Source organism: Odontesthes bonariensis, chromosome 9 (assembly GCF_027942865.1).
Source record: "Odontesthes bonariensis isolate fOdoBon6 chromosome 9, fOdoBon6.hap1, whole genome shotgun sequence".
NCBI classification, from domain to species: domain Eukaryota; kingdom Metazoa; phylum Chordata; class Actinopteri; order Atheriniformes; family Atherinopsidae; genus Odontesthes; species Odontesthes bonariensis.
The window spans coordinates 7,341,321-7,367,933 of NC_134514.1; the positions used below are offsets into that span (position 1 = coordinate 7,341,321).

Here is a 26,613-nt window from a genome sequence, read left to right on the forward strand (position 1 = left end):
AAACAAAGCTGTCTCGTACAGATCTAAATCTCAGTAATCATAAACTGCTGTTATTTATTTATTCGTTAATTTAATTATATGATAAGATATAACTATCTTCTGATTTAGTTTCTTCTGTTTTCTTATTTTCCAAGGCCTTATCTAAAACTAATTTCCATGGAAACAGTGGCTGAACCTACAAGACTGGTTCTGAGCGAACTGTTTTGGGCTCAAATCAAAGCTAGGACCTGCTCCTAAAATGTTTGGCCACGATAAGCATGCATATCCACTTTCTCTCTGTAGATGAGTGTTTGAAATTGCTGAAGTAAGACATCTCTACAGTGATGGAGAAACTCAACACACTGTAGCTTAAGAAAAACAATGCAAGACCAAATGCAAGAAAATTAGGAAGCACCTTCGATACAGGAAACAATAGCAAATATAAGCCCCTTTCACACTGCCGAATAAACCGCGTTTAATTCGCGAATTTAGTGTGTCCGCTGTTGCGTTCACACTGCCGACCCGGGCTGCCGCGTCAACTCGACTCGCCTTTCGACCCGCGTCGGACCCTAGTCTTTTTGCCGAGCCGAGTTTGATGTGAACGCAATCGACGCGGGTCGGACGTGGGCGTGGCGTGACGTGAGGAGTTTAAAAGACAGAATGGACAGCTGATTCAGAACAACAGCGACAGGTGAGGACAAGTTTCACTCTGTTTTAGCCTACATCAAGTTGGAGACATTTTTTAATATGGCCAACTGGGGAGACAAGGAGGTCCGCGAGCTTCTCAGCCTCCGAGGAGAGGACGTTATTTACCGCCACATTTCGGGGACGGTGAAAGATGGACCTCTGCTGGAAGGGCTGGCGAGAAAGATGGGAGAGCGCGGTTTCCCACGCACCGTAAAGTAACATCTCCATGAACTGCATATACAATTGCATAAACGATATCTCAAGGTGTCCCGCCATCGTTTGTTTGAAAAATTTGATGCAGACTGGTTTAAATACACCTGTCTGCATCAAATTTTTCCCTACCTCCGACGCATGGCTTGTGCCTACGTCATTGTACACGCCCAGCATTTTATGTGTTTCGTGTGACGCTCTGCCACTAGGCAACGCCCCCTGAACTCGGCTTCAGGCGACACGGGTCACCAACACGCCAAGCGTTCACATTGCTCGACGCGGGTTGAGGGTGCAATTTGGACCCGCTAAGGTAGCGGGTCTCAGTGTGAAAGGGGCTATAGATACAATTTTCTTTTTTTTTTTTTGTGTCCCTGCAAACATTTTAAAACTAGAATCTGAGGTTCTAGCACACAGAGCTATATCAGCCATATTCAGTCATAAAAACTTCATATTCGATGGAAACTTGTAGAACAAATGTGGATTGAACAGATTGTGTAACTGTTGCTCTGAATCAGATGTTACATTTTGAGCCAAGAAATCAAACAAGTTATGCATCTTAACATCAGTTAAGAAACCATTTCTTGGATCACGTTTTTGAGCCATCAGAATGACATAAAACCTGCCAGAACATTTCTCTGAAATCAGACAGCACAGGGTCAATCTTACAGTTACATAAAGAGCAAAATGAAAGGACTTTTGCAGCTCTCCTCTTCAACATCAATTACACTGAATTCCTTAAGAGCGCCTCACACCAGATGATTTTTCTCGGTTTGCTCTCAACGTTACTATGTTGTTTCCAGTAAAACACCCAACACCTACAGCATGGCCTTCATTCCTCCGTGAACAAGCTGCACGTGTTGTGAAAATCACTTTGGTGGATGTGATGATTGGCGTGTTAACACCAGAAGCAGATTATAAAACAGGAAACTGCCACAGATAACAGTCAATAAAAATGGAAGGTGAGACAGAAATCAATAGGGCCACTTCAGATTGTGTAATTTGGCTCAAACTGTCTCATTTTGCAGTAAAAAAAAAAAGACTGCTTGAAATGTAGTTTATCTTGGAAAGAGGCAGCTTTGAAAAGGCTGTGCACTGACTTTGATTAGAGAGCTAATTAGTAATTAGATGCTGGTATTTTTTCCTGTTAAGTCCCCGTACAGGAAAAAGCACTTGGCTTGAAATATCCCCATTGCATCAGCTTTTTTTTGCCAGCTATGAGCCCCCATTATATGTCACGGAGCCTTTCGGACTTTTTAGGCAGCAGCGGCTCAGTGAATGTCAGGAACCTGAGAGCAGATAACCAGGCGGCAGTGTTCAAAGAGGCCTCTTCATTGCTCTCTTTCAGTTTTGCATTCGCTCAAGCTCAAGCCTGCCTTTTGATGTACCAAAAGTAGATTGCTAATTGGCAACTCACAAAGGATTCAAATTGGATGACTGCGCATTTGGTAAGGCAAGTGGGTTCTACATCTAAGAGCTTTGACAACTGCTTTGGCTTTGAGGAAGGAAAGAGGCAGAACTTTGTCTGATTTGAGCGAACACTGTGTTCATCTCTGCCCCTTAGTTTAATTTACCTCAGATCGTTGATTGTAGATGAATTAGACATTCCTCTTTTTCAGGGACATTTTACATTGTAGTCTTGTGATTCATCCCTTTTTTCGTATATTTTTTTATTCCACAGCTCGGCCAATGACACGGATGACTTTGACAACCCCGACAATTGTGGCCAGGGCTCAAAAGCGCAAGATGACCGTCGCCACTTGTGTGTCAGCCAATGGGAAGCCCCCGAGTGTGATCAAATGGGAGACGAGGTTGAAAGGTGAAGCCACCTTCCAGGAGACCCGCAACCAAAATGGGACGGTGACCGTGCGGAGCAACTACGTGGTGGTACCGAGCCGCGAGACCCACAAACAGAGGCTCACATGCATCGTGACGTACCGGAGTGAGAAGATCACAGACAGCGTGGTGCTCAATGTGCAGTGTAAGAAAACGTGAACAGAAAGGGGTTGTTTACAGTAAACAAGGTGGTAAAACGATGAATTATTCATGACAAACAACCGAATTTAAACTTGATTCAGGGAAAAGATCATGCAGAATTATGCAGAGGTTTTCCACTTTTATTCCTGGAATATTTCGTGCTTTTATTCATCTTCACACCACTGTCTGAGGTTTACTGTGAGTATCCTGTGCCACTTTTAGGGAAAAGCTCCTCAAATTACTGTTTAATTATTGGATTAGGACCTCATGTACATCCGGTCTGTTGACTGGCACGATGAAGTAATTATTTGCAGAAACAAATTGGGTTTTATGACATATTAGTTCAAACTTTAGTTCAAGTGTTGAAAAAAAATGTATCAGTGGGTATTTTTGAGCATTACTGTTAAATTCAAACCTCCGAGTATAATGATAAAATACAGCTTTTTAGGTCGAGCTGTGGAGGAATGAACTGAAATCAATATGCTTTTCTTTCAGATGAACCCGATGTGACGATTGAGGGGTTTGATGGAAACTGGTACCTGAACCGTCAGAATGTTCAGCTGAACTGCAGAGCTGATGCTAACCCCCCTGTCACCATCTACCAGTGGAAACTGTGAGTCTAAACCCGAGCAAAACCCTTTAAGTTTCAGAACACAGCATGGCTACGTGCTGTTTCTCTCACTTCAGAATTCCAGGGGAACATGGAGTTTCTAAAGCCCTAAATCATTCCACAGAGTAGAAATGCTGAACTAGTGGGCTTTTCCAGAGAGAAAGTCATCATCGAGGTTACAAACTAAACAACTTCCTTCATCCTCTAAAGAAATGTGACTACTTGTTTATAAAAATGTGTGATGAAGATAAGAGTGAGGCAGAGAACAATGTGCCTGTTACCACAGCCGCGCACACCCCTACCTGCCTGATGGCCACAGATACTGTGAGATAAACGCAAACAAAGCTCACTTTGCTTTGAACTCTTAGGGCCAGCATGCAGGTACAGTGGTTAGAGGAGAGAGTTAGATTAAACCGGCATACCGCTGGGCTGACATCAGGCTGTTTGACTCAGAGATGATCACTGCAAATGCAAAACGAAGTAGAGATACAAGCACGGGGAATTTCTGAATAACCGCTAAGAGGATTGGCAGGAACCTTTAAGCATGGGAAAATAGCCGAATGCAGACCGGTTTGCTGTCCTTTTTTACTCATCCTGCTTTTCACTGCTCATGTCAGATGGAAAATTTAAGCAAACATGAAAATTATTGTGGTTGTCTGAATTCAAGCGTCATCAAATCAAATTGTGGCAGTTTGTTCTTTAATTGCTCAGATAGCAAGGTGGAAAGTGATGTCACTGGCCTTGAGTGTCAGAGGATTAACGGATGATTGTGCCCTCATGGTATCCACTCCAAGGACCACGGCGGGATTTTAATAAAACACGGGGAGGATTCCCCCCTCCCTTCCATCGTAAGGATTAATATATCTTTCAGAGCAGGGACACCGATGTACACACAACAGCAGAATAAGAAGACAAGACAGAGAAGATTTGACCTGTTTGGGGTTATTTATTTATCTGAAGTAAGCAGATATTGGAGGAGAAGAGGAGGAGGATAAGAGATGTGATCCTGAAAGACGAGGGCACCGTGCTTGACAGATAGGAGAGGACGGCCATTGCTGCACTGAGAATGAGATGCCAAATCTGTTGTGAAGTTTCCCCTGGGCTCCACTGTGGAGGTCAGCACAAGGCTGTGATGGAACGATCCGGAACTGCCTGGCAGGATTGCATCACAAACATTGGCACGAGAGGTGTAGCCAATTCCGATGGATATTAATGGCTTTTATACAGATCCCAGTTACTTCCAATCAGCTGCATCACTGAGCCTGTAGGTTTAGGGGTGAATTGCGTGCTTTTGCCTGAGGCTGCCATAGCTAAAATATATACAAATATATGCATATATATATATTCTTTTTTCACCATCTGCAAACACTTGTTTTTTCTTTTCTCCGACTCTTTGTGACATAATATAAATTGTCCTTGAGGAAAGTACGTGAGCATCTTTGAGTTTGTTTCCTCGTGCCAGAGCTGTGTTTCAGAATGGGTCAATGGACAACTTCACTGAAACTGCAACAAAGGCTCGACTAAAACGGGATATGTGCAATTTGATCTCTTTATTTTCAGAGTGCTTATTTTTTCGGGGGTATCCTTGACTCGCTGTGCTCATTTCTTGAGTCTGTTTTAAGTGCCTGCTGTAGCTTCTGAGCTGGCACAAGAATGCTAAGCGAGAGGAGGACAGGCTGAGTTGTTTATTACCACTTTACAACTGGATTACTGATAAGATTTCAGACTTCATATTTTCCTTTTCTCTTTCATTGAAAAGCTATTTTCCAGATACATAGCCCCTCTTTACCCTCCAAAATGCATTTTCAGCTTCTCAAATAGAAGAGATTCTTTAAATGAAAATCTACATTTTTTATTATACTGCATTTCACAGCTCGATTGCTTCCAACTATGCTGTAATTAGCCAGCTTGCTTATCTCCATTGTGACAATGTGATTCTATTAGTCATGTTGATTAAAGACCACAATAATACAACTGCTGGTTCATTTCTTCAGTCACCAGTAGCTGCGGATGAAACTGGCCTGTTGGATCACTAAATGGCCTTTTAAATGATATTTAAGTCGCGGTTTGTTTTAAAAGTACAGCCAGTCCTGCTGTCATGGAGACCATGAAGGCGGATGGTTCCTCTTTTATTAAAGCAGCGAGGAAATGAAAATGTTACTGAGAACAAAACTGCACACTGAACATTAAAGTTGAATAATACCAACAAAGTAGGGGTTTGATTAAAAAAATCATCATTAGTCTGAAGTCTGGAGAGCATTCTTAATCGCTTGTTTATATGAATGTTTTTATTCTCTTCTAATTATTATTCTCGTGGCTGTCATGAACAGGATTTTTTTAATTATTATAATACATGTGAACTCTTTGTGTGTTAACTTGGGCCCTATTTTCCTCTAAATCAAGGATGTAAAATAATATTAATCTCTACAGTTGTTTCTATGTTTGGCCAAAACACCATCACCTGTGTGTCTGACTGCTGCTAAGGGCGAGGGCATCTCTTTGCACTTTTTATTATAAGTATCTGGCAACATTAAGGAAAAGATCTCTACTGAGGTGAAATCATATGGTGGACTGTTAGAGAAGGACAGCAGTGTGCACATGAGTGAAGCTCACGGTAACCTCACAGAGCTGAAATACAAAGCGTAGAACGGGACAATATTGTGGAAAGGATGCACACAGAGAAGGATGTTTTTTGTCAAGCTTTCTTCATATTCTGCTCTCAGTTGTGTTATCCATTTAAGTGCCAATGCTATTTGTGCTTTGGGCAATGTAATTCAATATTTACAAAAAGGAGACATCGCTGAAATTCTAATTAGACCAGTTAGTTTAGCGATAGCTGCAGATGTAGAAGAAGCTACAAATAACTGGTAAGTGCACATGTACATAAGTGCATGTCCATAAGTATAAAAAAAATTTAAAAAAGGCAGAGCTCCCAGAAACTACAGAAAAGATGACTACATTTAGTGAATAAAATGACCACTACTCCATCCACTGAAGGTTTTTCTGTTCCTGGATATGCATTTTTCTTGGTAAAAAGATATAAAATAAAGAATTTTTATAAGATTTCCACGGTTCTAGCAGCAATAGTCTAATTGTTCCCTTTGAGAAAGACGAGGCACAGTGTTCTGACTGGAGTGGCTACAACCATTTCCAACAAAACTAGCCACAATTTCAGAATGTTCCAAACCCCTCAAATGCAGCCCGTGAAAGCCTTTTAAAATTTGCTCAAACCACTTTTAGTTTTCAAACTCTGCAACATCCTCTCATCCCAGGGCGGCTGCATCTGCAGGATCTTTGTCTGCCGACTGTTGTCTTCCGACATTAATTCAGCCCAAGACTTTTCCCTTAGTGAGACTTCAGTAAAGATCTTTACATAATGGTGTCCGACACTCGTAATAACAATCTGAGCCTGCCAAACGCAGACTCCAATGCTTTTACTTCTTTAAATGCTTTTTTACAACACACACAAGCTGCTTTGCTGTTACCAATCATGGCGCCCGGTTTTGTTCTGATTTGAAAGAATTTTGTTCATATCCACGTCGGAGTGGAAAAATCCCGTAATTTTCCTTTAAGAATTACATTCATTTCTTTTAAGGCCCCTTAATTATAAAAAGCAGGTTCTGCATTCAGCTTTTGCCTCGACGAGATCCGGCTGTTTCGATTGAAACCACGAAGTCCTACTGACGCACCCTCCACACACCCAAAACTGAACGTAAACATCACATACGGGGATTCACACGAGGAGCCCAGCCAGTCATCAAAGAATCTGCAACACTCTCAAGCTGTTTTTGGTCTTTCATTTCACTGCCCCTCAGGCTCCTCTTGTGCACACACACGTGCACGTCTCACACAAATTCAGACATCGCTGGTCGTGGCAGAATCAGTGGTGAATCGCAGTTCGCCAGCCTTTCATTTCTGCAGCAAATCAATTGGGCTTTGCAGAACTCAGCATTTGATAGAAGCTCACTATGTAACCGATTATTGAATTGTGAGGTACTGTATTGAAGGTTGTTTGCAGCTTCATTGGGATTGCTTCGCTAACGTGGCTAATATAAAAGCAGCTCGAGCTCAGCTTTTCTGTTAATTTTGTTTTTGAACTGTGCTCATATGTTGTTGATGAGAAATGTTCATGTAAAGTTTTTCTTATATTGAGACGACCACCAATCTGTTAAGTGGTGTAATATGTTAAAGCAAGTGCGGACAGCCTTGTTAAAAGCCTACTTAGTAAACATCAAGGTCTGATTTTTGACCATTGTTACTATGAGACCTAATTTAGTTTTTTTTCTCATCTTAGTAACTGGAGCACCACATTGTTTTTATCGTCCTCACACGGCACACCCCTCTCACTCCTCTCAAAATCTCCCTGACCCAGAAGTGAGACAGGGAAATCTTCGCTGCTCCCTTATTGTTGCCACAGTCAGGCTGGAGAGCAATCAACCATCATCCCAATTGTGTTCTGTAACTCTGCCTAAACCGAGTCCATTCAGAGCAACTGGTGAAGCTGATCGAGGGGAAGACAACAGGAAATAGCTAATTGTCACCAAAGCCGAAACCTTTTCCAGCCTGAAGGGGGTCCATAAAAGAGCTCCAGATAAAAGAGTAGAGGGCTGCTGCGTTCTGGTCTGTGACCTCGGAGTGGGCTGACCTGATCAAAGGACATAAGCGAGTCTGAACGCGATAGAGATAGTGAACCGTAAAGACAAACAACTCTGGCTGGAGAAATGGGCTGCAGTTCTCAACCACAGCCTAGCGATTGGTAGATTCTGCATTTATCGCTTGATCAGCTCCCTCTCCTGACAGCTCCCTTGAGTTTTGAGCTCAGCCGTGTTAGCTGTGCTATACTTGAGGAAGAAACCCCCCGACCACTGCAGCTGTCTGTTTTGTATTCCACATGCCGAAACAGCCTGTCCTAAAGGATGAGCTATAGCTTACCTGTTCTGACCTGTTGGGAATCCCTGTCCTCATAATTTTGTTAGGACTTGATGGATGACGGCTGAAGTACAGCGCTGTCAAATATTTTTGCTATTTATCCTCCATCCAAACGCACATTTAGGTTTGTTTAGCATGAGAAACTGTATTTCTTTTTATCGGCCTTGAAATGCTTTGCGGCATCTTTTTTTCTTCTGTGGGCTGGAGTAATTCTGTCGTTTTAATGATGTCTGCATTATTCCCTGCCTTTCCTACGCAGCTTGAACGGCTCCCTGCCCAGTAATGCGGAGGTCAAGAACAACACGCTGTTCTTCAAGGGGCCGGTGACCTATGACCTGGCTGGAACGTACGTTTGTGACGCCACCAACGGCATCGGGACCCGCACCGGCATCGTGGACGTCAACATCACAGGTAGGTTGATGATGGCTGTCATTTCCGCTTTTTCTAACTCCGGCATGGCTTCATCAATACAGTAGCCTTCTGAGGGTTTTCGTCACGGAGCTTCTGGCCCGCATATCAGCGCACATGCAGAGACAGGGTGATTGTGTGTTTTCAATGTGGATCCCACTTGCCTTGGCTCTGCGGCACCCTGTATGTGTGTCAGGTTAGATGAGGGAAAAAAATCCTCTCTGTTTGTGTATCAGGGCTTCACACACACTGTAAGAGCACCCGCCTCCTCCCACCCTGTTACACTTCCAAGCACATGTGTGGGAGCGATACATCGCAGGTCTATTATTTGTGCCTAAAATAACATCATGGAAATTGGGGGGTTTGAGGTGAGGGTACTGTATTGATCATAGTGTGCTCGCATCATGCTCACATTTCCCCAAACAGCCTCGTGTACAGTTGAGCTCTGTGCTTCTTCTCTCTGTTCCTTTTCTGTCTTCTGGGGAAAGCAAAATGCTGAACAAAACTGATTCAGTTTCCTTTCCTTCCACATAATTGTTGGCACACATACACTGTGGTTGCTCTTGGTTCTTCTCCATAGTAGACCATACTTTGCAATCAAAGCCCCTGCTATAATATAAACCAGATCTGACTCCACATTCTATAAATGAGAGGATCTTCTTGTGATTGGTTGCAGCTGAATGTGTTGTGCGGAGACTGTCACATTTTTTGTCTCGTCGAACTGGAAAGACACTCTTCCCCTTTTACTCGCTGCTTGGTTTCTGGGATTCTGAGTTGTTCCAACTTGCATCGCTTTGCGTGTTGAGTCGTGTCTCTGGAACTGCTGTGACTATTGTGAAGCAAACCGCTGCTCTTCTCGCTCCCATTTGTTTCTGTCTCCTCCCATTCGGTGTGTTACTCTGTTGTATTTCGGGCACGGCTAAGACAAAACGGTCTTATTGGACGTGATGTCATTACCTGCAATGTGAAAAGTTGCACGTCCAAAGTAGGCAAATTAGTCGTGCGATAACATCCATCTGCAAATAGCTTTCACAATACTTACGAACAGTAAAGTGAAGAAGTAATATTCCATCAGGAAATCACTGTGAACCAGCTTATATTGAGTAAGTGTGCCCCAAAGAGATGGCCTGTTTGGCATTAAGCACTGTACCCCTTTTGTTTTGACAAAACAGAGGCACCAAAGTAATTTTCTATCCCTGCTTTCTCATTGATAGCTTAAATTAACAAACCACAATGCTATTGTCCCCGTAGTCCTCCTGTTTATTCTCCTCGTTTGTCTATATAATTTTATTTTGAGTAAGGTGAACATTGCGTGGGTGTATGACTCGAGTGTGTTCAGTTTCAGTTTGTCTGACACTGAAGTGCAAGAATCCTCCGGGTTTTTTTTTTTTGACATGAAAGATTTGTAGATTGTTCAGCAGCCGATCAAACGATCTTAAATCTGTGAAAAACGCTGCTTGTTCCCAGCAGTAGGTTGTTTTTCTGACTCTAAATCCACAGGTTCACCATAATAAACTCACTCACTTATTATTATTACACATCACACCCATCAAAGAAGCCAAATTTATTATGATTTTCATTCACAGAGGTTGAAAGTCCACATTAAAGGGAGATATTTAAAGTTAAGCTCCACTAAGCCTGCTGAACTACTCCCCATCCCTACAGACAAGTGTGGGATGGGAAATTGATTTATTCTGTTTTTATTTTGACTAATTCAACTTTCTTTTCCTTTCTTAGTCATGTAACATACTGCCTGCCCCCGAGCTGCCTGAAACTACTCATTTGTATTTCAGGCTTTTCTTCCTGGACTTGATGACGTCAACATTGGGGTTGTGCATTTTAAATGAAAATACAATTCAAAATCATCAGAAATTATTCAATCATTTTATGATTAAATAGCTCAGCCCAACGCCCACTCGCTCATCCTTTCGTGACACACACACATAGACACACAGAGACAGCGCAGTAGACAGCCATTCACATTTCACAGCCTTACTTGTTTTGCTATCAGATTCTTTTGAAATGCTATACTTGATATTGCACAAAATGTGTCATGAATTGCTGAAAAAATGACAGCGCATAGATGTGGTAACCTTATGGCACGCAAGGTTTTCCTGAAAGAGTTTGTAATGGACCTAATTTTCCTTTGTTCTGCACAGGCGTTTTTGTGGTCTTTAGCTTTGCATATTTCTCTTTTTGGAGCACCTTTACCAGATAAGCTCCCAGTGCCAGAAAGGTTTTTACCATGGCTTGACTGTAGTAAAGCACTCTTATGCTGTTCTTTTCATGGTGATTTGAAAACAGGTCCGTGCATTATCACCTTCTTGAGCTGCCGGTAAAATCCAAATAGTTTAGATCCAAAATATCCAGACGATGGTTGAATAGACCACTCGGTTTCGTACAGTTGAATAACTGCATGGAAAGTTGGAACCCATTAACCATCTCTGACCAACTTAAAACATATTTGCATAATTCTTGCCTCCTAGCTTATCTGGCACAACCTTAAACATTAATCGACCAGCAATCAACCTTGCAGGCCAGCTTAAACAAACGGGAGCCAAAACAAGGCGTTACAAACATAGCGTGAAACAAGGTGTAGCAGCACTATGAGAAGAACACGTGAAAAAATGTAGACATATTTAGACCCTCAAAGTAAAAGCATCAGCATGCATATGAGCATGATTGCTATAGTAATAAGAATTCAAGCTTCAACTGTTGTTCTGTTCTGTTACATGGCAACAATTTTTATAAGTATACATTCCCAAAGGGTACTACTGTATACGAACCTTAAAAGCATTGTGCTCATTCCCATAGTAACAGCAACAAGTTAAAGGGAGAGCAGCCAACCTCTCCCCTAAAACGCAGCTCAGGGCCTCAGCTCCAACAGTGCTCCATCTAAATGCACAGCAGCTTATAAAGGGCTACAGTTGATGTGACACATTAATGCAGTTTGGTGCTTCTCATGCAGCTTACAGGGACAGAGCAGTTCTGCCTTTGTTTTTCAAGCAGGTTGGACTGGGATGTGTCTCAGCGTTATCATCCCTGTGCTTATGCGCTCTTTGCTGGTAGGGTGAGTTGTTAGCCTACCCTCATCTTTATGTTCACTCTTCAGCATTTGGCTTCACAGGCATTTCTGTGAGTGTCGATCAGACACTTGGAGTTTGCTTCTTTTAGAGGTAAAGTTTGCCTCTGCTGGTTTTACACGAATAAAGGACAGTTTGAGTTGAACCTCAGGGTGAGCGTTACATTTCCTACAGTATTTCTAAAGTGCTCTGTGTGGTCTTGACTTTGGTTGTGCATAATGGAGGTTTAACAGGTTACAGTGATGCTTCATTAAAGGATAAGACCGTTTTTTTGACATTGGGCCCTTGATTTCACATTATAACATGATGTTCTACTCACCCCTGCTTGTTGTTGGTCATTTGGAGCTGTTCCGAAGATATTCGCGAGGCGTCTGGCTGCTCTCTTGAGATATTCGGCCATGAAACGGTTTCCTATGGGCAAGCTTATACAGGCACAAACTATGCTGTTTATAATTTATTAATTACTCTACACTAGCACTGATAACGTGGAGGTGCGTCGCTTACTTAAAAAAATCCGGGTTACTAATTTTGAATTTTAGCCGAATGAATAAATAGGCAGCAGGTCTGTGGGCTGTCTGTGGCAGTAGCACGACGAGGACGTCAGTAACACCCACTTTACGACAAAAATTCAAAATTATAGTAACCCGGATTTTTTTAAGTAAGCGACGCACCTCCACGTTATCAGTGCTAGTGTACAGTAATTAATAAATTATAAACAGCATAGTTTGTGCCTGTATAAGCTTGCCCATAGGAAACCGTTTCATGGCCGAATATCTCAAGAGAGCAGCCAGACGCCTCGCGAATATCTTCGGAACAGCTCCAAATGTTCAACAACAAGCAGGGGTGAGTAGAACATCATGTTATAATGTGAAATCAAGGGCCCAATGTCAAAAAACCGGTCTTATCCTTTAACTCCAGAGAGCATCTTTTTGCCTCCCATGGGAGCTAAAGACGGGCCTGGCTGATGGCTGCCGCTCATGGCTGCAGCATTGGGTTTCAGTGATGCTGCTCTGCAGAGGACGATGACCAAGCTGACTCGCCTCAGCCGGTGAAACATGAAATAATAATTTACCCCTTGTTAAAAGGCTTCATTTTTAAAGGTCTTTGGATTCAGATGCTCTGGAGAGTCCTGTGTTATAAGAGCTATAGTTATTAACTCAACCAGCTGGTCTTTTTACTTTGCAGTAAACTTTATCAGAGCAAAAAAGTAATACCCAAGCTATCAGTTATGCAGAAAGGATCCAAATGCACTGCTGGTAGTTGCATAATGAACCACTTTAGCAGTTTTCATTTTGACCTTAATTTTCAGATTGACACGGTAATGTGTGGGGACACCTGTCGCAGAGACAGCCCTGCCTCCTGTGTCAGGAAGATAAAATGTCTTTGATAAGTTGTTTGTTTCAGAGAAAAGCCATTTTCTCTCTCTGGGATGCAACACCGATGGAGCACTTAAGGGAAGCGTATTTTAATCAATCTCCTCAGTTTTTATGGACAGATTTGTGGGAGCTGCATAACTGTCACCGCGGCAGATAGCGGGGCCACCGAGCACCTTGTTTCAATTAGTTTTGGGATAGTGTTTGCCGTTTAGATGGCACCGACTGTGGTATATCACATGGGTGAAAACAGCTTTTTCCAAGGACACGTGTTCTGCAGATACGGTGTCACTTGTCAGAATCTAATGAACCACTCTCCAGTTTTAATCAATCCTCGCTCCAAGGAAAAGAGGAGGAGGAGGAAGTCTGAAGGGAAAAAGAGGAGAGGATCTATAGTAAGAGAGATGCGCTTCATGTAAGGACCTCTTTTTAGCAGAGACCTTTCTCATTTACATGCAGTTCAGAATTCTCCTGAGAATAAGTTGACAAGTCGTCAGATCTGATTAATCAGCTAATTACTAGCGGGCATCAGAGGCCATGTTAAAAAGTAAAGACAATTAAACAACCTTACAATGAAAGTTCATTTTTGACAAATCATTCTTAGCAGCTTTTGAGTGTCTAATAGGAATGCTACTCAGCCAGTCAGTCTTGTGACAGAGAAAACCACAGGAAGAGGTTGAAATAAAGCGGTTAGACCTCAAAGATCCTCCCCAACTTAAGAGAGCTAAATCAGTCTTTCATTAGGGTAATCAGCCCTCCACCATCACCCTCTGTTTGTGTGTTCGAAACAAATCAATGCCGCCATCTTAAATGTCCTTCCAGCACATAATAAGACATGATAAATGGCCATTTTGTCAGGATGGCCTTACAATTATGTCATTATCACCCCTGAGAAAGGATATGTGTGGTTTTATTCTTGGCAGCGTACAGTAAAGTGAAATGTGGGAAAATTTTCTCCAGCGAAGCAACAAAGAGCAGATCTGTTTACTCACTTTAACCTTGATTCTGTCACACGACAATACTCATCTTTGCAAGATGGGGGCCAGACTGGGTTCAAGGCGAGGCATTATTCCTGCCATATTTGCAGGATCAGCTGTGAAGAATGATATCAGATCAGCTAGGGGTCAGCTAGTGTGTGAACCTTTTGGAGGATTCCCCTTGTGGCTCAGCAGCCCCAACTTTCATCTTCCTTTGTCAGAGCTGTGACGCCGAGTTGCTTTAGTAAGCAGAGGTGCAGCCAGCTTTGCTACAGGGCTTTACCACTCAGGTTAAACTGGATCGAGTAAGAGCCTTCTCTTCAATTTAGCAAGAAAACATGAGGATAGATCTTTCGGTAAGCACAGGCTACCGTGCCAACATCTGTCCGTGCTTGCCTGAACAAGCTATAGTTGGCTCCCGTGTGAGAAAATCAAGTTAAGAGAGATGGGGTGGAAGGGAAGTCTGAGTCACGTGGTGAAATCCAGAAGAATAAAACGCAGACAGTGCAGCGGAAATGTAAATAAATAAACATCCACGTGACCGAGGGAGATGCTTCAGTCAGTCAGATTTTTGGAATTTAGTAGAGTAGCGAAAGTGGTTTCCAGAAATAATCTCTGAGGCAAACTGCAGCATCTGGGAGCAGTGCAGAGGCAGAGGTGGAAAAGAGGGCAGGAGCCTGTTTACACGAAATCATGTAACAGCCTGTGTTCACTACCTGTCATTTTCTCAGCAAGACACAGTGATGGTGAGATGGGGGGACAGTCCAGGAAAATAAAAAGCCTCCCAGTGGCTGCATGTAACCAGTGGAAAACCAATGAGACCAGTGAGAACTGAATCTGGAATGATTTCCTGTCTGACACCCGGATGGCAGTAAAACACCAGTGAGTTGTTTGAAGGAGGATGTGACTTTACGCTGACATTAGATGTTATAATTGCCCCATAAACTTATTACAACGTGAACCAGATGCACAACGTGGATTTTACCGTGTTATGCTTGTAAAATTCACAGAGCAGAAATTTCTTCCTTTTTTCAGAGAGCAGTCTTATGGTACATTTTAGACATTTGCTTCGAAATCGCCTCTTGTTTGTCTAACAAATTAGTAGCGTTAATGAGTTAAAGATCCACTCTAAGTGATCGTGCTTTTCAGGTTAAGTACAATTTGATTCATTTAATAGATGCTATAAATCAAACTTCGGCTCACCTTGGCAGCCTGTTTTGGTCTTTTGGTTCTTTTTCAGTGTTGTGTGAAGCACCAATGAGTGGTTAGTGTAGATTCACTTTTAAACTTAAGAGGTTTTAGTTGTTTTAAAATAAATGAGCTCCCACCAGGATGGAGATGTTTTATCAGAGGATGAAGTTGATCGCAGCACACCAGCGAATTAGAACAGTCACTAAACTCCTCACTGTATTGTTCGGGGTTCAGATTATTCCATTAATTCCTCACCTGTCCATACGTCCCATTAAGACTGTAACGCTGCCATTTTGATAGATCTAATGGGAGAGATTGTCACATTAAGCCGGCTGCCAGAGTAACAACAATTCAAAGCTGTACATAGTAGCCTTCAGAGGAATTTAATTTGCACAAAACCCCTCAATATTGACTTTCTGGTTTATTTTCCTCGCTCGTATAACGGTAGGTGTTTGTTCGTTTTTATCAGCGGTAAACAGGTTCTCTCCGTCACTGCCGCATCATTTGGCTTTTTCAACATGATGGCGCACTCATTGCTCCGTGTAATAAAACTTGCAAGAAACTGCAGCAAGAACAGTCTAGAATAAAACAGGTAACGCACCATATATTACTGACATCTAACGGCGATGCTGCTCCATGCAGCCGTTTGTTTCCTTCTTTTTTCTGACAGGGACCACAGACATTATGATGTCAGCTTTGCAAAGGCTCACCCCGCGATGTGAAATTGTTTGTCTTTGCCTGTCATCTGTCTCAATCTGTGTGCTATACCATATCGAGCTGTTGCCTTTTACATCCCCGCCTGCATTATTCATAGATTTAAATGCCACATGTGTATAGCTTATATATTATTACACACTCATTTCAAGTATAAACTTGCTGTGACACAAGTTGAGGACCATATTCTGTCTCTTGGTCTCCTGCTAACCTGCATGCTTCTTATCACCCTTGAACTTTCCTCTTTGACATCTACAAATGTTAATGTTTTTGGATCTGCATTGTTATGGAGTGACTTCCTTGCCACCACTTCCTGGGCAAGGGTGGGGGATGTGGGGGGGTTGCTTGCTGCTCAGATCCTGCCAAGATCACACCTCATTATCCAAATGAGACATTAGCATGAGCTGCTCCCTCGCTCGCACAGCATAGGCCGCCCTCTGCTTTGTTTTTCTGTGCCAGGGAAAGCACTGAGGGGGAAGACATTGTGCTGCAACTCATTTTTGCAGAAAAATGGAGGAGAATGACGCTCTATTTTCGTAAAGGGGGCTTTTTTTTATTCAAAGATAGCCTGGCTGGAGACTTGAAATGCAAATGTCACCAGGGGAGAGCATGTGAGAGCCGAGCAGCTGAGATCGCAGTGATTTATCTTAACATTTGTTTCTGCATGGCTAGCTGTTTCTGCTCTCCGGAGGATATGCAGAGAAGAGGGATGTGGCAAACAGATGGAGCAGGGGGATTGGCTGAGCCCGACTCACCTCCTCCACCCTCCTCCTCCTCGCTGTCCACCCGTGTGGCGTTGGATCTGTCACGCCTCCCTGAGAGCCTGATGAAGTAGGTCAGACACTGTCCCAGGGTCTGACCACTGGCTCCAGAGCTGCTGCTGCTGCTGCTGCTGCTACTGCTGATTCACTCATTACACTCCCAGATCCAAAATAACAACAGGGAGACAAAAAACAGGAGAGAAAAAAGAGAGAACAACAGAAAAAGGGTTGGATGGGGTGGTAGACAAACAGTGCCCTGACCTCTCCTGGCTTAGCATGTCCTAACATGCAGATTTGTTTGCTCCTTGCCTGCTGAACACATTAACAGCCATTCCACTCAGCACTAAAGCCATGCAGACTGAGAAGAAACGGTGAGGTGCATTCATAATCCTACACTATGTTCTAACATGAACATTTTAAAATAGCATCGGTGTAAGATGCTGGTGTAAATATTAATAAGTGACAATGACAACCTGTGTAGCACAAAATGATTATCTGCAAAGGCCCAAGAACAGAATCATTTTCAAGTGCTTTCAACTTCAGCGTGGGAGTTTTATCCTTGAACCAATCCAATCCAATTTTATTTATAAAGCACTTTACAATAACCTCAGTTGACCAAAGTGCTGTACAGAAAAATAATAAAAAAAACTAAAAAAAAAACCAGTTCAGTTTATTTTAACTATAAATCGATATGTAAATCAGAGACTTTCTGGGCCGTGAGCCCTCGTTCACCAGTAAAAGTCGGAGATTACGTGACATTTCATCTGAGGGCAGTTAAACACTGGAAGCTTTTTTTCAGTAAGGACGGTCCTGCAAGTTGCTGCACGTTCGCACATGAACGTCACCGATTATGTCATCAGTGTTTTCATGCCAGTATTTCAGGCCTTTATCTCCTCCAGCACATCCCCATCCTGCTTATTCCCCGGCTTTTGAAAGGGGATTGAAGTCGAATTACTAATCTGAAGGTTTTAATGTCATGAGTGGCATTTACCTGCATATGAGGTGAGCCTGTGCCTCTGTAGATGTGGGAGAAGCCAGAAAAAAGCCAAATGATGTTGACAAACAAGAAAGAAACTGTAGAAGTGGGAGAAGGAAATGCATGATAAGGTGAAGAAGAGATTTGCCTCGGCAGTAACTCCCAAGGCAGCGTGTTTAATTCCTGTCAGTGATGAGCTTTTATTCGTCTTGGCAGAATTACATTTTCATGACTTCACAACCACTGGCAAATTCAGACAGGGGGGTAATGAGGATCTCTGAAATCACTGAATTAATGTGTCTCCTCCGATTGTCCCCGTCCTCATTTGCTCATTATGTCATTCTTTATTTGCTGTTGTCACTCCCCAACCTTTCAGAGGCGCTCCATCTTCTTTTTCTTCGTGCCGCCGCTCCCCAACTTCTTTGAGTAGCCTTCTGCTTCCTTTTCATCTTCTGTTGTCTGCTGCTTGTTGCTCGATTAGTCATATTAACACACCACTCCCAGTACCACACTTTCAAATCCTCTTTCATTTTCCCATCTTCGCGTCCAAGTGCTTGTGCTAAGTCTCAGGAATGTTTGTCTCGCTCCTTTTTTGCATGTGTGGACATGACGGAAGCACACCTCGAAGCGCTACCTGCAGGACAGACCTGGGAGTTTCTGTCGCTCCTTCCACTGCAGACATTCCTTTGCTTCAGTAACTTTGAACATTCACCAATCCTGCTGTTTGTTTTGTGCTGTGGCTGTCACTGAAATACAAGCCCTTGCTCTGTATCTACTTTGTGTTGTTTTCAAAAGCCACAAATCTTCTTTCTTTTTTTTTTTGGTGCTTACCATTTGTCTCCCTTAAAAAGGCACATCTGTTTTACATAAAGGCCTTGGAACGAAGGAGGAATGGAGAACACTAACGCAGTTGTGAAGGAAACAGATTTTGTCACAAAAATGTTTGGACGTAGTAAATCATCCACTCGATCATGTCAGATTTAAGTGTTCAGAGCAGCATGATTAATCCAATGCAAACCTGTTTGCTTGCAGCATTACAATAGCTGCAGTATTTCACGCGCTTCATAACCTGCATACATCTGTCACACCTCTGGATTGAATTATAGCCTTTCATAGCACATCCTGCCTCTTATTAATCTCAATGGTACATTTTATACATTGCAGGTCAAAGTTATCACACAATCTGCATATTTCCGCCGCAGTGCTAATACACGCTGCCTTTTGTTGCCTGGAACGGTATCAGAGCTGCTGTTGTGCTGCTGAGGCATCTTTATCTGTCTGTTGGCAGGTAGCGAAGGTGTGCGAGAGAAATGCCTCCTCCCTGCTCCGTGCTGCCAAACACCTCTGGAGCCCATTTCAAATGCATCTTCCCTCAATGATTGTTTATTTAATATGATTAGTCTGCACCAAAGCTGCTTCAGTTTCACGTATATTCACCGGGTGCATGGACGAGACAAAGCTGCTCTGCTCTTATTTATTTTTTCTTGCTATCTTCATGTCTGCAAGGCCAGTGATGTGACCTTGCAGTTGGAAAAAAAAAAAAGCAGCGCAGGAGTGTGCTCGATAACACTGTGAGAACAGGCTGTCCACTTTGCCAAAACATCTTTTTTTCAGGTGAGCGATGCCTGGTGTTTCTGAGCTTCTCGCTCTGCTTTTAAAGTTCCTCCATCTGAGTAAAGCATCTTAATAGCTGCCTCAGAAAACTCCATTTGTAGCTTTTGGTGGGTTCTAAAGCTTCCTCGTGGGTGGGAGTGCCACAAAAATACCTGAATGTTTACAGTTGCTTTCATGTCTGTGCTTTGTAAGAACATCGGCTCATCCCTCAGTCATTAATGTTCACATTCTTGAAGTATGGGTGTCAAGAGGTATAACTTGATCCTTTATTGGGCTGGAGATGACAGAGAGCATCTCTGAGGGTTCACTGTGTCATCTTTAACTGCTACTGTTTTGGGCGTTTAATGGTCCTGGCCTTGCATCTCTCCCTTTTCTTAGATGCTGGTAAATGTGGCATCATGGCAATGCGGGGTGAAAATTAGCCCAATTAAGATTGAAATAGGGATTTATGAGGGCAAAGGCAGATCCTCGCAGAGGAGGACAGTGAGGGCTGGAGGACGGGATTACAGCAGAATGTTTCCCCTTTTCTCTCCACCCTTTCAATCATCTGGATTTTCAGCCCTCTTTGGACTTGGTGGGAGGATGTGTTCTGTTGCAGGGGTGACCTGGCTCTGCTCTCTCATTGATGTGTGTAATGAAGGCCTGTGTCTGAATAATCCCATTAGGTGGTCAGATTAAAACCTGAGCTGATATTTGAGACTGTGCCCAGCACCGCTTTAGAAATTGGAGAGCTTTGCAGTCAGCCCTGGGAGAAAAGGAGCAGAGGAGGAGCAGCTGAGCAGAGTGAATATGTTTGGGAGGTCTTCCCTATTTGCACTGATAGAGTGCCATTGTAATTACAGCAGAGAAGAAGCTTCAGTAGCTTCTTAACTTCACCCACTACCATCCTTTTATTCCTGAATTATGGTCAGATTCATCATTTCTACTAAAGAGCAGTTCTTGTTGAGGGTAATCGGTTTGATTCAACACTTCAGGGTGATCATTTGAAAAGATTGTCTGCTTATGTTAGAAATTTCTCCCTTTTTTTGCATGAAATGGTCTGTTTGACTTATTTGACTTTCTCAGTCGCACATCAGATATCTTAGTGTCTCTAAGGACCTTTTAGGATTGCTCAGTTTTTTTTGTTCAGTTGCAAATGAGGCTCCTTACTATCCTCAGCCCTGCTTTTGGCTACACTGAAACAACAACCAATCAGCAGCATTCAAGGCGTGGGGATATTTGTTAACAGATTGGCTTCCTCACTGTTTTAGTATTTCTGTCATTCAATCCAGATGACCATATGGACCGTGGTAAGATCTATCCCCAAAACATCTTGTCTCATAATAGGCTGGCAGTACAGCAGTGCAACAGCAACTAGCAAAACAAGTAGAATTTGTATCAGAAGCAGCAAATTGCCTTGTCTTCTCTGGCTTTTCTTGCCTTGTTGTGTATTAAACAAGCCTGTAGTTTGCCCTAGGTGAACATAAGGCTCTTTCTTTTGTTCCTTTTCAGTCTTCAGCTCCATCATTCTATACTCAGTGGTTGCCCCCCCCCACCCTATCTCCTCCAATCTTAACCTGTTAAATTTAACGTACCTTTTCTGTGCACGTTTATGCAAGCACTACTACTGTGCACTGAAGGCTTTGATCACATGTCAGACAAAAGTTCTCTGTTTCTTTGCCTGAGGGGGTCCTGCACGGTTTTAAATGATGACAAACATGAACTGTAAGAGACGTTGTTTTCGATGCTTCGTTACAACCAACTCAACACGCTTTGCTGCTTTCTTGAGTGCTAGACTGGTTATGATTGGCTCATTTAAGCACCAGACATGCTACTGCTCTGTATGGTCATGGCATATTGTTTTTGCAACTGTCACACTCTCTCATCTTAGTTGCTGTCTCTAACAAAGCATTAGTAATATATATTCAGCTCTGGATTGGACCGCATCTATGTGACACATTCGATCATTTTCTCTCTTTTCTCCTCTGCCTTTTCTGAATAATATATATTCTGCTCTTTGAAGTGTGTGCTATCTTTTTGCTGTATTGCTCTGCTGCCTGAATGGAGGAGCTTCATGTTTATCGGCTCTCTCAGGGCAATGTGGCTGTGTATGCTTGGCTGCTGATAATCATCCCTGGCAGCGCTCTTTCATTTCATTACCTCTATGCTGATGATGAAGATGTCTTGTCGCACTATTTAAGGCTGGACTGTACTTGAGTCTGTCATTCCATATATTTACTCTGTATGAAACTCACAACGTTGAATTTATTAACTCAAAAGCCACATTATCTGCTTCCTCTGCCGCTTTCTTGTGAAACTGTTTCATTTTTTCACCGCCTTCCAAACAGAGATGAAACGATGGTTAATGCATGCTGACAAACATTCATTCACTTTAATGTCTTCAGGCATTCAGACTCTGACTGTGTTGTGCGGTGGCCTGGCTGTTTATTCCAATGTGTCTGTGTGTGAAACTGCATGTGCCCGTCTGTGACTGAGCCTCGCCGCCGTGTCAGAAGGGGCTCCTGTGGGGTTGGGCAGGGTTTGCCGTGGGAGTGGGGGGGTCCTTCCTCTCCCTTTTGCTTTTCCGTCCTTGTCTCCCTGACATCATGTTTCCTAAAAAATGCACCTGCACAATGCACCTCCTCCCACCAGAGCACTGACACACTCCCTTCCATCTGTCTTTTCCTACCCAGAATTCCCTAACAACCCGCCACCTCGGGGCCGTGAGATCCCTCAGGAGCAGCACAATACAGGTGCCGCCATCGGGGGCGCTGTGGGGGGAGTTGCCCTGTTGGGCGTGGCGGCTATACTGCTCTTCGTATTCCTGCGCCGCCGTCAGCGCACCTTCAAGGGAGACTACAGCACCAAGAAGCATGTGTTTGGAAATGGGTACAGCAAGGCAGGCGGCCTGCCGGCCCACCCCCCCATCCCCAAGAACCTGCAGTACCCCGACGACTCAGACGATGAGAAGAAACCCGCCCAGATTGGCAGCACTGGAGGGTTCGAGGCGAGCGAGCGGAATTTCGATGCAGAATCAGAGGACCTGAAGAGGCCCTATTTCACTGTGGATGAAGGAGAGAGCCGAGAATACGACGAGCGGACTCTGGCTTTCCAGTACGACCCTGAACCTGAAATAGCCGACGATATGATCTCTCAAACCGACGGCTCTGTCATTTCTAAGAAAGAGTGGTATGTGTAGTGGCATGCAACAACCAAACCAAACAACCTTTTGTCCCCCACATGCATTCCACCTCACCCTTCACCTCCATCTTCCCCACCTTCCCATGCGTCAGACTGCACCGTCACACATTCCCGTTCCCTCCTCACTCCCCCACATCAGACCCCATCCAACTAATCTCAATTAGAAAATCAATCGTCTGTTTAAAGTGCAAGAAAAATCAACTTCTCAACATGTCAGCATCAGTACCATCAGGTGAATGAGCAAAGAATTTAAACTAAGGTATGTCAAATGACTTGTTGTGGCTGATCTACAAGGCCACAAAGGTGATTGGTTAAAACTGGTGTGTTCTTCTGTTTTTTTCATGTTATAAATGTGTTAAATGTATTAAAAGAAAAAAAAAAAAGCAGGTTGAGGTTTTGCTGAGCACATTTGTGAAAGTCCTACACTGGATGTATGATTTGTTTTGTTTTCCTCTCCATTAGCATTGCAGTTTTGTTATTTTTATATTCTCTTTTGTATGATTTTTTTGAGTGACCAGAGGATCCAGAGTTAAGTGTCTGATAATTACCGGGGGAGTTCAAAGTGTTTGTCGTTGTTTGGTCAAACGTTTCAGAGAAATTAGAAGAAAAGAAAAAAAAAGCCGAACAGATCTGTAATCATTTCTTAAACTCTCAGTGGGGTTAGCATCCATTCAACTACTCATTTTTATATATTGACAGCATCAACAGCAGATGTGTTGTTGCTGTTTTCCAAAGACATGCTTCGTGTTTCTTCACCCCTTGTGTTTATGTGCGTGATTTGGGGAGTCAGCCTACTGAGCCACATGGACATGGCAGGAACAGATAAACATCCAGTGTTTTTCAATATTTTTTCACTAGATCTTCATTCTTGTTTAATCAGTGCCCTTATCAGTTAGAAAAATAGCAGGGGAGAGGAAGGGCTGCAGTTGTATCATAAATAGCAATTTGTACTTTTCAGTGGGTGCATCAGAATTTTGTCCAAAAGACATTTGGTGAATCTGACAGGCAGATCTCTAATATTGCTCTGAAATGTCATGATTGTCACTTGACTTGAACAGTTTGACCTGTGTACATACTCTAAATCTTACCACTAGAATGAAATGTTGTGGGTTTTTCTTTTTTCTGGTGAGCTGCCATAATTACATTTTGTTCTGACCCCGTTTTATCAAATGGATGTCAGTGGAAGGTGTCAGAGGAATTTCTCCAATAATGACTGTCTCTCCACTTGTGAGCGAGTTCTGAAGAACTGGCTCACATCAACAGCATTTTCCACGAGGAGTCATCCATGGACACAAAGGACATGATTTGGAGGGAAATGTACTCTAACAGAGAAAATATTTTGACACGTAAAGGGAATTGAGATTATAATGGTGGCCATGCTGTATAATACGTCACCTGCTGCTTTGATGATTTGTTTTTGATTCTTTTTTTCCTTTTTTTTTACTTTCTAAATGAATTTCAGTCGCTTTAGGGGTTATTTTAAAGTAATGAATTGTCTTTTCCTTAATGTTGGCATCTCAATCTGCACACATGGATCCAATGACCCTCTCTGCAGACATTATATATTTATAGATATCTGTTTTTAAAATTGCTGTTAACAAGTGCCAGTGGATGCTAGCATAGAGAATCACTTCTTTCTCTCCTCAGCACTGAGATCCATTACACAATCAGCAAAATGTATTTGCTTCAAACAAAACGAGCTCAATGTGAAAAAGCAGCGATTAGAGAAGCATTGCAGTAAATCTGTGGATGTAAACAACATATCTGACTGGCTCTGAACAATATAAATACTGTATTAAGCCTTATTTTATGCATGTTTTTGTGTATGGGAGTGGAAGCTCATACGTTGCTGTTTTGTTTTCTATCAATTCCAGTGTGTTTGTCCTCATTTGCAGCTCAAAAGACGACATTTTGTCAGTATTGTCAGTGCTGATGGAGGTCTGAGTTAATGGGCACATCGTACCCAGCAACATATTGCAGTTAACACAAAAAAGCATCGAAATAAGTATATAAATATATATATTAATTCATAAAGATGACTAAAAAAACATATCTGTGATGGCAGATCTCACAGACGTGAATGTTCTACAGTCCATGCTTGTCTACTGTATGCTTTTAGATGAGCATGTTAATCATGAGCCTCAAACTTTATTGTATATTAAACACAAATTAGCATTTAAAAAGTGGGAAATATCATATTCTTGTTAAAAGTCTGTTGATCTCAGTTTAGTTCTGTTTAATTTCTTCTGGGTTAGTTTCCTTTTCTATGGCCTTATTTCTTTCACTGAGTGATAGACGACTCAGAAGACTAAATGAAAAGCAGTGGGGTTGCCTCTGTCACTGTGCAAAAGCAGTTTTACAGTTTTATAGCCTTTACTTTGTGCTCACCGGGAGGGGGACTGCTTTGCTGTAACTTTTCAATTTTAAATCGTTTGCACCACAGCATAATGGAAACAAAAGCACGTTTTTTATATTTCATTCTTGCTTTCAGTGCCTATCAGAGTTAGGAGGCATGAGGTAGTCTAGGCAGTCACTTCCCCATATTTTAAGTTTTTCATTTTATTCTGAAATTCACCATGGACTGCAAACCTCTTACATTTCAGCCAAGTGATGGTTGTTTACTTGCAATGAATTTGAGTTAGTGCAGTGGGGATCAATCCCATCTCCAGCACTTTACTAACGCTGCGTTTATACTTGATCTTTAAATTAAATAATCTATTTTAAGGTAATGATGGATAAATGATGACACGGCACTCGATATTGGCTTGAAAAAGTCCTAAAAATACCTAATTTCTGCAACTTAGTCGCAAAATGTCGACTTTTCTAAGCACAACAATTGAAACACAAATCCTTTGAAAATATGTTAAACTTGGAAGATCTGAATAAATCAACATTTCCCCCATTTGAAAGCACAAACGTAAGGTTTCATTCGACATTCTGCTTCATCCATGATGAAACCACTGCCACACTTGCTTCTTAGACATTTTGGAGGAGGAATATCTTTCAGCTTGGAGTCAACATTCTGTAGACTAGTAGATATCAGCATTGTCTTCATGTTGTTGGGATATTTTGACCTATTTTATGATACTGACTGTAACTTCATTCCATCCTAATCTACTTTTTGTATTCAGTATGTTCAACATTCCATTGTAAATATTGTACATATGGTTGAGATTATAGTTGGGATTTATTTAGGGACATCTGTGTAGGAACCCTGTAATGCAAAACAAACGGTACCTATTTTGACTGCAAACATGGAGACTCGATGATTGATACATGAAATTGATGCTCTAGCTTTCTCCAAAGTCCCACCTAAAAATGCTCCTCCAGTACCTTTTAAAAATGCCAGTAGTGGTGACATGCAAAAGGTGATGCATACAGCTTGTCAATTTGATGTAACTGAAAGAAACTCAAAAGAGAGAAATTGTCCGTATGCAGTGAATGTATATTTCTGAGGGTGTTACAAATACAAAAAAAAAAAAAATCTCTTGTTCAATTGTGATGACCCAGTGAAGTAACTTGTATTTGTTTTAAGCATTAAATGAGTTCAATAGTCAACAATGTTCTGTCCAGTTCACTGATTGGATACGTGTGTGTTATCTAACTGAATGTGGATCACGTCTGCAACACATTTCTTATCACTGTGTATTGATTTTGGTATTTGCAGCCTTTTTCCAGTAGCTTTTATCAATAATGTATCGTTGTCGCCTCATGCAGGTACATATTTAGATTCTTTTTTTCTTGTGTGCCTAAAGTGTAAGACACAAAAAGGTTGTTCTGCAAATAAAGTAGAATTTAAAAAAATACTGTGTTGGATAAATGTTTAAGGGATTCCGAATTGTTCACACATCAGGAAGCAGATGCATACACACCGTTTCCTCCACACAAATTGGTATTTGCAGTGACACTGTTTGCACCTCAGGCGTCCTCGCATACAAACATTCACG

General features: G+C 42.3%; 1 protein-coding gene across 1 annotated transcript in view; it reads left to right on the plus strand.

The window, feature by feature from the left end:
- LOC142388049 (nectin 1b-like) overlaps nt 1-26,227 on the plus strand; it is an 83,683-nt gene extending 57,456 nt beyond the window's left edge. Inside the window, exons 3-6 of the mRNA XM_075472909.1 lie at nt 2,555-2,854; nt 3,346-3,463; nt 8,649-8,800; nt 22,159-26,227. Coding sequence (XP_075329024.1) covers nt 2,555-2,854; nt 3,346-3,463; nt 8,649-8,800; nt 22,159-22,664 — 1,076 coding nt within the window. The 3' untranslated portion in view covers nt 22,665-26,227. The remainder of the gene's footprint in view (nt 1-2,554; nt 2,855-3,345; nt 3,464-8,648; nt 8,801-22,158) is intronic.
- Nucleotides 26,228-26,613: the final 386 nt, after the last annotated feature.